Below are 12,883 nucleotides of genomic sequence, written 5' to 3'. Positions count from 1 at the left end.
CTGGTGAGTTCCTTGGCCTTCATGATGCTGTGAGCCCTCTGAGGGCTTCACAGACCAGCTGTATTTATACTAAGATTACACACAGGTGGACTCTATTTACTAATTAGGTGACTTCTAAAGGCACTATATTTTAGTTAGGGGTATCGAAATAAAGGGGGGCTGAATACAAATGCACGCCACACTTTACAGATATTTATGTGTAAAAAAACTTTGAAAACCATTTATCATTTTCCTTTCACGTCACAATTATGTGCCACTTTGTGTTGGTCTATCACATAAAATCCCAATAAAATAAATTTATATTTTTCGTTGTAACATGACAAAATGTGGAAAATTTCAAGGGGTGTGAATACTTTTTCAAGGAACTGTAACAATCTTTTCAATTTGATCAATCAAATATTTATTTGTACAAAATAAAAGATGACGTGGCATCAAGTAAATAGGTACAGAATATGTCAATCCTGGAAACTGCATCTGTCTGTGAAATGTTGAAGAATGACAGTACCACAAGTTATCAATAGATAACACTGGTTGTAAGTTTTGGGGACAGCTCGTTATATATATTGTTTATATAAGCAAACTTCATTAAGCCCTGGTGGATGAGTAGCCTTTAATCTCTCAATTCAGAGGGGTTCTCTCTGTAAAATACTTTTGTCCAAGTTACCGCCCCTAGGGTCCTGGGGGAACTTTTTCCAGTACTATGAAAGATTCTGGCTAACTGGAGTGATCGATCATTTTAACACTTGTGGCATAATAGATGTGGTGATTGAGTCTTTTCTTTAGTGGTCTGAATGCCTTGCTGACGTAGAAGGCCCCACATCGGCAAGACGTCAGAAAATTCACTCCCTGCATGTCACAATCTGCATAGAAGCAGGGTTTAAAGTGTTTTCCAAGGGCACAGGTCACATTTCCCACATTTATAGACACCCACAGGTCCTGTGGTAGTGTTTTGATATGGTATATAGTGGCTGACTGTCAATTTATCTCTAAGGCCACATACACACGATCAGTTAAACCATGGGTCTTCAAACTACGGCCCTCCAGGTGTTCAGGAACTACAATTCCCATCATGCCTAGTCATGTCTGTGAATGTCAGCATTTTGCAATGCCTCATGGGATTTGTAGTTCCGCAACAGCTGGAGGGCCGTAGTTTGAGGATCCCTGAGTTAAACCGATGAGAACGGTCCGTCCAAACCGATCGTGTGTGGGTGCCATCGGTTATTTATCCATCGGTTAAAAAAAAGCCAACTTGTTTTAAATTTAACCGATGGATTCCCAACCGATAGAAAAAAAAACGATCGTTAGTAGGCACAACCATCGGTTAAAAATCCACGCATGGTCAGAATCAAGTCGACGCATGCTTGAAAGCATTGAACTTCGTTTTTTTCAGCACGTCGTTGTGTTTTACATCACCGCATTCTGACACAATCGTTTTTTTAACCGATGGTGTGTAGGCACGACTGACCATCAGTCAGCTTCATCGGTTAACCGATGAAAACGGTCCATCAGACCGTTCTCATCGGATAGACCAATTGTGTATACAGGGCTTTATAGATGGAAACAAAAAACAGAATAATTCCGCGCTATGTATATAAATGGTGAGCGGATACAAAACTAATTGACAAGTGGAAAAACAAACAAAACACATAAATGTAGCGCTAAAGTGTACCCAATGATGAAAACACTGTGTTAAACTATATATACATATATCTGTGAATACATATGTCAAATAAATGTGTGGAGAAAACAGTCTCTATAAAACATAAATAATGGTGATAGTAAAATGAAAATGAAGGTGATAGTGCTCCCTTATTCCGAACGTGTGAATGGATGTATAAAGGAAAGAAGAAGTCGTCACCATCTGGAGAGAGGCTTACCGGAAGTATTGAACCCTGAGGAACATACATTCAAAAGGGTCAATCAACAATGATATAAATCCTGTGGGACCAATCGACAGCTGCAGCTCTCATACGACCTCCAAAACTTTAAGGTATAATAACCAAAATGGATGGATGGTAGATACTTTTTGTTGCTGTTCTGAACAAACTAATTGGCTCAAACCTAGTCCTGCAAGGGATCAGGACATGATGAAAAGTTTTCAATACTTCCGGTAAGCCTCTCTCCAGATGGGGACGACTTCTTCTTTCCTTTGTACATCCATTCACACGTTTGGAATAAGGGAGCACTATCACCTTCATTTTCATTGGACTTTCACCATTATTTATGTTTTATAGTTTTATAGACTGTTTTCTCCACACAGTGTTTTCATCATTGGGTACACTTTAGCGCTACATTTATGTGTTTTATCTCTAATAGATGGAGCTTTGAAAAATACCATCTCGGGGTATTGTCTGACATGTTTAGAGATGTAGGTGACCTGTAGGAGAATGTGCCCATGCCTATTAAGGATGTCTCATCGTTCCTGGTGTTGTGACGAAAATCGGGTTATAAACCTAACCGTTGGGTTGTCATTATTAGTGTGAGATTTGTATAGTAGGATGTTTCTATCTTGACATAATGCCCAGTTATATGCTTTACGAAGTTAAGATTTGCTATATCCCCTAAGTAGGAGCCGGAAACATAAATGTCATTTTTTCTGTATGGTTATAAGTATGGTATGCATTTAGGTATCTCTACATCTGCTTTTAAATATTTTTCAATAAATGCATACTTTTTTTTAAATGCTTACTTGTGGTGCTAAAAAAAAGTCCCAATTCTTTCTCCATTTTTAAACACATTGGGCTAGATTCAGATAGGTTAGCGGATCTTTAGATCCGCGTAACCTATCTCATTTACGATCTGCCGCCGCAAGTTTTTGAGGCAAGTGCTTTATTCAGAAAGCACTTGTCTGTAAATTTGCGGCGGCGTATCATAAATCCCCCGGGGGGGGCGTGTAAAATTTAAATCAGGCGCGTCCCCGTGCCGAACGAACTGCGCATGCGCCGTCTGTCAAATTTCCCAGCGTGCATTGCTCTAAATGACGTCGCTAGGACGTCATTGGTTTCGACGTGAACGTAATTTTCATCCATCCGTATTCGCGAACAACTTACGCAAACGCAAAAGACTGAAAAAATAAAAAATTCGACCCGTGAACGACGGCCATACTTAACATAGGATACGCCGCATATAGCAGGGGTAACTATACGCCGGAAAAAGCCGAACGCAAACGATGTAAAAAAAAAGCGCCGAGCGGTCGTTCGTTTCTGAAACGGCGTAACTCCCTTATTTGCATATTCCTTGCGTATACAAACAGAAGCGCCACCTAGCGGCCAGCGTGAGATTGCAGCCTAAGATCCGACGGTGTAAGTCACTTACACCTGTCGGATCTTAGGGATATCTATGCGTAACCTGATTCTATGAATCAGGCGCATATATACGACGGCCGGACTCCGAGATACGAGATACAACAGCGTATCAGGAGATATGCCGTCTTATCTTCTTTTTGTTTTCTGTATCACTACTGCACACAATTGTATGCCATCTCAAAAGAGAAAGATGGCTTTAGCCCTAAACTAGCAATATGTGTCAATGAAATAAATGCAGTGAAGTAAAACATAAATTATCTTACTTGGTTACATAAATATAATATGGCATCTTAGGCTCCATTCACACCTAGGCAGACAAATTCACTGCGTTTTGTCGCCGCAAATCGCGGTACAAATAGCGGCGTTTTGTACCGCGATTTGCGGCGACAAAATGCCGGTATTGTCCGCCTAGATGTGCCCCAGATTGACCCCCTCTATGGAGATGGTTCCCATCTCCTAGCCGAACGCTGAAAGCCGCCTGAAAAAAAGGTCCAGGACCTTTTTTCAGGCGGCAGGCATCCGGCGTCCGGCGTTCAGCGTGGAGATGTGAACCATCTCCATAGAGGGACATGTGTTTTCATCCCTCTGGCGGCAGCGGCGTAGCACTACAGGCGTAAAAACGCCTAGGTGTGAATGGGGGCTTATGGTTATTGTTATGTAAACCATGCCCTTTTTTAGCAGAAAGAATGGATGATTTCCCTGTCAGTTACTGAAAATGGACCAGTTCAATGCAATATACGTAATGTTGTAATGAAGAATGTTTAAGCTATGAAGGCGAATCATTTTCACTGGAAAGATAACAGATCTTACAATCTCTTAACAGAATCCAGGAGTGGACTTTGGAGATGTATCTGAAAGAATAGCTCTTCGCCAGAAACTACAGTGTCGTAGTTTTAAGTGGTACTTGGAGAATGTATACCCTGAAATGAGGGTATATAATAACACTATAACTTATGGAGAGGTAAGAGGCTGTTCTATTCTGATTTAGCTGTTGTTCAGTCGTAATAATAGACATATATAGTTATGCTCATAAGTTTACATACCCTGGCAGAATTTATGATTTCTTGGCCATTTTTCAGAGAATATGAATGATAACACAAAAATGTTTTTTCCCCTCGTGGTTAGTGTTTTGCTGAAGCCATTTATTGTCAATCAACTGTGTTTACTCTTTTTAAACCATAATGGTAACAGAAACTACCCAAATGACCCTGATCAAAAGTTTACATACCCCAGTTCTTAATACAGTGTATTGCCCCCTTTAACATCAATGACAACTTGAAGTATTTTGTGGTATTTGTGGTTGATGCTCTTTATCTTCTCAGATGGTAAAGCTGCCCATACTTCTTGGCAAAACACCTCCAGTTCCTGTAAATTCTTAGGATGTCTTGCATGAACTGCATGTTTGAGATCTCCCCAGAGTGGCTCAATGATATTAAGGTCAGGAGACTGAGATGGCCACTCCAGAACCTCCACTTTATTCTGCTGTAGCCAATGACAGGCAGACTTGGCCTTGCATTTTGGATCATTGTCATGTTGGAATGTCCAAGTACGTCCCATGTGCAGCTTCCTGGCTGATGAATACAAAGGTTCCTCCAGTATTTCTTGATAAGATACTGCATTCATCTTGCCATCAATTTTGACCAAATTTCCTGTGCCTTTGTAGCTCACACATCCCCAAAACATCAGTGGTCCACCTCCATGTTTCACAGTAGGAATCGTGTACCTTTCATCATAGCCCTTGTTGACTCCTCTCCAAATGTAGCATTTATGGCTGTGGCCAAAAACCTAAATTTTGGTCTCATCACTCCAAATGACTTTGTGCCAGAAGGTTTGAGGCTTGTCTCTGTGCTGTTTGCCGTATTGTAAGCAGGATACTTTGTGACATTTGCGCAGTATTGGCTTTCTTTCTTTTTCGTGACTTGATCACAAAGCCCATTTTTATTCAAGTGCCTCCTTATTGTGCATCTTGAAACAGCCACACTACATGTTTTCAGAGAGGCCTGTATTTAACCTGAAGTTTGCTTTGCATCCCAAACAATTTTCCTGGCAGTTGTGGCTGAAATTTTAGTTGGTTTCAACAGAACCCCTCATTTTCCACTTGATTAGCGTTTGAACACTGTTGATTGGCATTCTCAATTCTCAATTCCTTGGATATATTTTTATATTCCTTTTATATTCCTTTCATGTTTTATACAGTTCAACTACCTTTTCCCACAGATCCTTTGACAATTATTTTGCTTTCCCCATGACTCAGAATCCAGAAACCTCAGTGCAGCACTAGATGAAAGATGCAAGGGTCTGTCAGTCCAGAAACTCATTGACCTTTTATACACACACACTAATTACAAGCAAACATATCACAGGTGAGGATGGTTACCATAGCCATTTGTAACGGGAGGGCCCGTGGAACCCAGAATCTCTCAAAAAGTATGAGCCAGAAAATAATGGATTCAGAATATCTTGGACTACCTGAGATGGGGCAGTAATGATTATCCACAATATATTCCAGGATATCGTTAAATAACTAATTACTGTTTGTTGATTCTGAACTCAACAGGTTAATTAAAAGAGTGACTCATTCAATGTGGGGACACATACTGTTAGGTGTTAATATTGTCTGTTGTGATGTAAATGAATCTAGGATGGCTCCTGAGGGTCTGTCATTGTGGCTTGTGCTAATGGACACTGTATTGTGTGAAGGAGTCCTGTGATAAATGTGTATTGCAAGTTAACAGACAGTCTCAAGGTCATGTGTCTGAGACATCAGCTGTAGTTAATTAGCTCATGTAAAGTATGTCAGAGCTGGAGTCATAATGTCTACTAAAAGAATGTGTATTGTATAGCAGGTGAGAGGAGGCGGAATGTCTACCTTGAAAGGTCATATCTCTGAGTCACCTTGTCTGGGTAAACGATTAGTTAATTAGCTCATGTTAATTTATGTTCTAGTTACCTCCTCTAACTGTATATAAGAGCATGATTTTCTCATTAAAGAGTCTATTCACTTTGAACCTCAAACAGAGCTGTGTCTCGTTACTGGGGGAATCCGTATGGGTCGTGTTCGCCGGATTGTGGATTGTCGATAGCTGTCTTGGGTTCGGAATGGAATATCTTAAACTGCGTTAACCCCTGTCCCATTTGGGGTTCTGTTACACCATTCAAACCCCTTTGTGTCAACTTGTGTGCATGTTATCAGGCCAACATCACCAGGGTATGTAAACTTTTTATCAGGGTCATTTGGGTAGTTTCTGTGATTTTAAAAGAGTAAACACAGTTGATTGATAATACATGGCTTCAGCCAAACACTAACCATGAGTGAAATAAAAGTTTTTGTGTTATCATTCATATTCTATGAAAAATGGCCAAGAAATCAATAATTCTGCCAGGGTATGTAAACTTATGAGCACAACTGTATGTATACATGTTTGAAGCAGATATAGCCAACATACCTTAAAGTGTTTGTTAACCCCCCAAAAAAATAAAGATCCTGTTCCCTTAAAGCATGTTATACAGCACAGTGCCTGTGCTGTGTCATTTGGATCCTTGTATCACCTGAAATACCTGGCTGATCCTGCCGAGCTATGCCCTCTCCTCTGCAAACAGACTACGATAATCATGGCTGCTGAGCCCCTGACATTGTGGTCTATTTGCATGATTATGTAAGCTGCAGCCTGCTATCTGTCTCCTGTGTCCTCCACCCCCTCCCCCTCTGTCTGTCTCTGCTCTACCAGTGCCCCCCCCTGCTCCTGCTGCTCTCAATTCACATATTACATGCTGCCATCCTCTCATTATACTAATTGTCCCTGTGCCTGTGTAATGTAAAGAAAAACAGCTCGATTGTACCTGTATGAGCTCTCTTCCCGCCGCACAGCTGCTAGTCGCAGATCGGCCCTCTGTATCTCCGCTCTCCTCCTCTCTACCCCTCCTCCCCAGTTGACGTCAGCAGGAGGGCTCGGCCCTGCCCACTGTAGCTGTAAATCGGAGAGACAAGGCAGGAGAGACATCAGCTGAGCGCTGGAAATGGAGCTCATACAGGTACAATCCTGCATTTCTTTACAGAACACAGGCACAGGGACAATTAGTATAATGCTGCAGAGAGGCTGGCAGCATGTAACAAACGTGGGTTAACAACCACTTAAACAGAATTGGTAATTGGATCTGTAGCTAAGAACAGTGGACAAATTGATTTTGTAGGCTAAACTAGTAAATCCTTCTAAAGATATAGACATTTGTTTGCTGGTGGACAGTTTTAGGTTCTTGATGTATAGACTTGCCTGTATGATGATCCACTTTACATAAGGTTAGCATTAAGCCAAGCAACAAATTAGGCCATAGTCAGTGTCACAGTCTCACCCGGGACATCCCCGGACCCTCTTATGTCTAAAATCATCCTATGTCCACTAGGGGCATAGAATGACTGAGAAATTATATCTTGGACTACCTGAGATGGGATTATTATGTAATTATTATCCACAATATATTCCAGGATATCTGTAAAGAACTATTTACTGTTTGTTGATTCTGAACTCAACGGGTTAATTGTAAGAGTGACTCATTCATAATGTTGGGACACATACTGTTAGATGCTAATGTCACCAACTCCAGCCATCTGTCTGTTCTCTGTGCTAATTGACCCTGCTATTGTGTGAAGACGTCCTGTGTTTACACTTATGATAATGTGTATTGTACTGTATAGCAGGTGAGCGAGGAGACGTGACGTCTAGCCTGTAATGTCATATCTATTAGTCACCTTGACTGGGTAAATTATTAGTTAATTAGCTCATGTTAATTTATGTTCTGGTTCCCTCCTCTAACTGTATATAAGGTTGTATTCTTGGTTCTATTAAACACTCAGGGCCGGATTCACAAAGAGTTACGCCGGCGTATCAGTAGATACGCCAACGTAACTCGGAATCTAAGCCCGTCGTAAGTTTAAGTGTATGCTCAAACTGAGATACACTTAAACCTAGCTAAGATACGATGGCCTGCGCTGTCGTATCTTAGGGTGCAATTTTTCCGCTGGCCGCTAGGTGGCGCTTCTGTTTATTTCAGCGTAGAATATGTAAATTACTAGATACGCCGATTTACGAACGTACGATTGCCCGTTGCAGTAAAGATACGCCGTTTCCGTAAGAGATATGCCGCGTAAAGATAAACATGCCCCCTAGGTGGAAAAAACGTCAATCACGTCGGGTCACCAAAAATTAACATAAAACACACCCCCTCATCCTCATTTGACTTACGCGCGCTTATGCCGGCCCCATTTACGCTACGCCGCCGTAACTTAAGAGGCAAGTGCTTTGTGAATACAGCACTTGCCTCTCTGACTTACGGTGGCGTAGCGTAAATACGATACGCTGCGCCGCCGTAACAATGCGCGCCCCTACCTGAATCCGGAACATTATGTTCAGCAGACAAACAAGTCACGTTTCTTTGTGTGCTTGTGAGCAGCTGGAATATATGATATCTATATCCAGACTGATAGGAAGCAGGACATGACAGAAGCACTCAAGCAGAGTGTGGGAGGTTCCGCTACAGTCAGTATGGCAAAACCAAAAAAACATTTTCAAGAAAATGTCACTCTATCCAAACATATGTGTTAGCCCCAAGATAACCCCAGTTGCAGCCATTAGTGTGTGTTGGTGACATGTCAACTATAAGCAAAATTTGAGCCCTACACATTTATATCTTTCCTATTACCTAAAAACTTGAATTATCTTTGTTGTGCCCTTTACTACAGTATTTTTTGGCTGTGTATGCAATAGATGCATAGAGGATTAGAGATATTTATTCACAAAACTGTCATGTAGCCACGGAGCAGTGTTAGGCTTCATTTTCACTGGCGTTTTTACAGCCACTTTTCTGAGCGGTTTTTACAGCTTAAAAACGCCTGTCCATGTTATTCTATGGCATCATGCCCACATAGACGTTTTTGAGCTGCAAATGGCATAGGCGTTTTTGAGCTGTAAAAAAAACGCAGGACCAGGGCGTTCTGAAGCTCCAGAGTAGAGCTGTAAAAACGCCAGACGTTAAAAAACGCTCAAAAACGCTCAAAAACGCGTAAAAACGCTCAAAAACGCGACCGCTGCATTTTTAAAGCTGTAGCTCACAAAAAAAATATTTTTTTTTTTTTTTTACAAAATAAACATGGACAGGCGTTTTTAAGCTGTAAAAAAAGGCTAACAACAGTGGCTGTAAAAACGCCAGTGGAAATGAAGCCTTAAAGTTATTATTATTGACTGAGGCCTCTCTAGGGAGATTTCCCTCGTATCCTGTCCTGGTTACAATGTTCTATCCTTCAGATAACCTACTAAAAACAGTGTTTTTAATAAAAAACGATGTTCCCGTTTAAGATTTCTCCCCAGTTTGTGTCAGCAGAACAGAAAGGTAATAAAACTCCCCAACCAGCCACATACTAACCTGGAAAAAAAAAACATTATGGCTAGAGATATGCTTTAGAGTAGACATAGACTGTATGTATAGCATTTTCTTTTGCTTCGGATAGAGTAGGGAAGAGTTAAATTCCCTGATGGTCTGTGTGATTGTGTGGAAATTTCCCTTCACTTTCTGTCCCAAGAGACACATGCAGTGAAAGGAAATCTCCTAAAGTGAGGGGAAATCACCTCTTAAGCTGACCATACACTATTCCATCTGATTGTACAATCTCCTTTAGATCTACCATCAATTAATCAATTATGTAATGTAAGAGCTTTTCTAAGTTGATACAAATTGAATGGAATGGTTATGTTGGTTCTCTTATTACACACATTTGGAAAATTGAAATAATCAGATTGTATAGTGTTTAGCCAGATTTAGACAAGTTGTCCCCAGAACAGTGACCCCATTGGGAGATTTCCCCTTATCTCTTTTTTTGGGGACGAATCTAAAATATTGGATTTCCCCTCACTATCTTTTCGGTGACAATTGTCATCAGTACAAATAGAGGGGTGAATCTCCCAAAATGGGTACATGAAGCAATAGAAAACTTGATGGGGTTCAACTCTATCCAAGAAAAAAATATATACTTTAAAGTATATTTTCACTTGTGTAGTTAAATTATGTGTCTCCATTCACACAGCATGCCTAAAAATAATTTAGAAAGAAATATGTCTTACCTTTGTAAGTGCATAGCCTGGAAAACACGGGCCAAGTATCAGCTGGTATTGACCGTTTCAACAGAAATCGGACGATATTCAGCCCATGTGTACATCAGACTGCCTGACAGAAGCTGACTGAACTTCAGGCTTCTGTAGAACAAGCATGTCAGAAAAACATGCAATTAGCACTCTCAGCCAACCCGCTGGGCTGTATATAAAAAAAACTCCTAGTGTGTACCAGGCATTTGTCAGACTGCAAGGTACTTTGAGCAATCCCAAATGAGAGGAAACTCAATGGGGGTTATTTACGAAAGGAAAATCCACTTTGCACTGCAAGTGCAAACTACAAGTGCAAAGTGCACTTGGAAGTGCAGTGACTGTAGATCCGAGGGGGACATGCAAGGAAAATAAAAAACATAATTTTAGCTTGCACATGATTGGATAATAAAATCAGCAGAGCTTCCCCTCATTTCAGATCTACACCTCAGATTTACAGCGACTGCACTTCCAAGTGCACTTTGCACTTGTAGTTTGCACTTGTAGTGCACAGTGGACTTGCCTTTCAATAAAGAAAGCCCAGCTTCTAGATTTTTAACCCTTTATTAAGACAGACACAATTACAGCTGATTACAAGATTGCCCTGTATGACCTGAGTGGATTAAATAAAACAGTTTTGAAGCTAGTCACTAGGAAAGATTGCTGTCAGAGCAAACCTATAGATGTAAAACTCATTTTCCAATCTGGATTGTAGTATTTTCTGTGAAAAAATCTCCAACTGCTTTACCTAAAAGATTTTTACATTTAGTCCAAAAAATAAGCATTTATATATATTTCCACAAATAGCAATGCAAAGTAAAAAAAAAACATACCAAATACATTCATGCCACTAATGGACACAAATGATAACCCTTCAGCATAGCTGTGGGCTCATGGAGAGGCTGTCCACTTAGATTTCTCAAGCAATGCAGTTCTTCATTATGTAATGTTACTTTGTTATATGATACAATCAACTCCCTCTCTCTGCATATCCCCAGTTTGTGACAAGACTTATGTTCAGCAGACTCTGACAGTCTACTTTGAGGATCACGTCAGTGAGAAAGATACTTGTCCCTTAGTGCTATCACCACATTCAGTGTAATTGTACATGACTCAAAGCTTGTCGGTAGTTATCAAAGTCTTCAATCTGTAAATCCAACCATCCTCTTACCCAGGCGCATCAAAGCATATTGACATTTAACAAGATGTTTAAGCTAAATCCAGATATTTTAAGGTTAGAAATTAATGAGGGTTCTAAATGCAATATGTTGTTTCCTTTTACACAATACACGTGATTACAGTCATAAACAACATATTAAAATATTACTTAGCATTCTCTTAGACAATATTTGAGTTAATCTAAAATTAGGCATGAAGGGCAAGCGTGTAAATCTGGCACTTTTTCCATATGTCACCCTATCCCAAATTCCTCACTCACAGATCCAGCTCTGAAGATCCACCCTGTCAGTGGTGCTACTTTGCATGCTTCTGCTTTGCCCAAATACTGGGCAGATCTGATCAGGCAAAGCACCTGGATACCCTGGTAGTGTCAAAGCCTTTCTGCTTCCTGCTGTGGGAAGCAAAAAAAGATGATGCACTTTGGTAGCTCTGCAATGATACAGAGGTGTATCAAAAATTATATCTTTTAGCAGCTAACTACGAGAGCCAGCTGTGTGTGACAATAAGATATAAAGGCTAGGACGTGAGTGACGTCATCTTCTGTGGTTCCAGGACAAGCAGCTAGGAACCTACTATAGGTGTTCCAGGCCATGCAATAAGCCTCTATTGTGTTGATAGACATTGAGTGGTTGATGAGCTGGGTTGTGTTGGCAAGGTGTGGTTTTTAATCTATTGTTAGTTGAGACCAAGTTGGAATAGGAGTGGATGATGGGTCGGCTCTGGGTTCCTGCTGGAAGAATGAGACAAAATTGAAGTGGGGCCTTGCATCGGCTGCGGCATTGCACTTGCCAGGGATATGCTAACAGTTAATGTTAAGTTGGTGATGTAGTGATAATTGTACCAGCCTGCACAGGAAGGACATGATGGGGAGAGACTTGGATCTACCCTTATTAATGATGTCAGCTATAGCCTGGTTGTCAGTGGTGAAGAGCACTGTCTGACCTGTCCACGTGTGGCCCCAGACTTGGGCTTCTGCCATGATGGGGTACAGCTCGAAAAATGATGAAGATCGAGCAAAACCAGAAATCAGGCAGATTTCCTGGGGGCCAGGGTCTGGCGAACCAGTGATGGGCAAAAATTGTAGTGAAGCCTGTGGAGGCTGCAGCATCTATGACTACCTGGGGCGACTGAGCTTATATTGAGGGAATAAACATCGATATGCTGTTCCAGTTGGTGAGAAACTCGTCCCACATAGCTAAGTCTGTTATTGCTGCTGGGTCTAGTCTGAGGACTTGGACAGGATCCAAGTGAGGGACTGGGCGAAAATGT

General features: G+C 41.0%; 1 protein-coding gene across 1 annotated transcript in view; it reads left to right on the top strand.

The window, feature by feature from the left end:
* GALNT9 (polypeptide N-acetylgalactosaminyltransferase 9) overlaps positions 1-12,883 on the top strand; it is a 467,683-nt gene that overhangs the window by 413,300 nt on the left and 41,500 nt on the right. Inside the window, exon 8 of the mRNA XM_040347718.1 lies at positions 4,129-4,266. Within this exon, the coding sequence (XP_040203652.1) occupies positions 4,129-4,266 (138 nt within the window). The remainder of the gene's footprint in view (positions 1-4,128; positions 4,267-12,883) is intronic.

The sequence above is a fragment of the Rana temporaria genome, chromosome 1, assembly GCF_905171775.1.
Source record: "Rana temporaria chromosome 1, aRanTem1.1, whole genome shotgun sequence".
Classification (NCBI taxonomy): Eukaryota; Metazoa; Chordata; class Amphibia; order Anura; family Ranidae; genus Rana; species Rana temporaria.
This window is presented reverse-complemented; position numbering and strand designations above follow the sequence as displayed.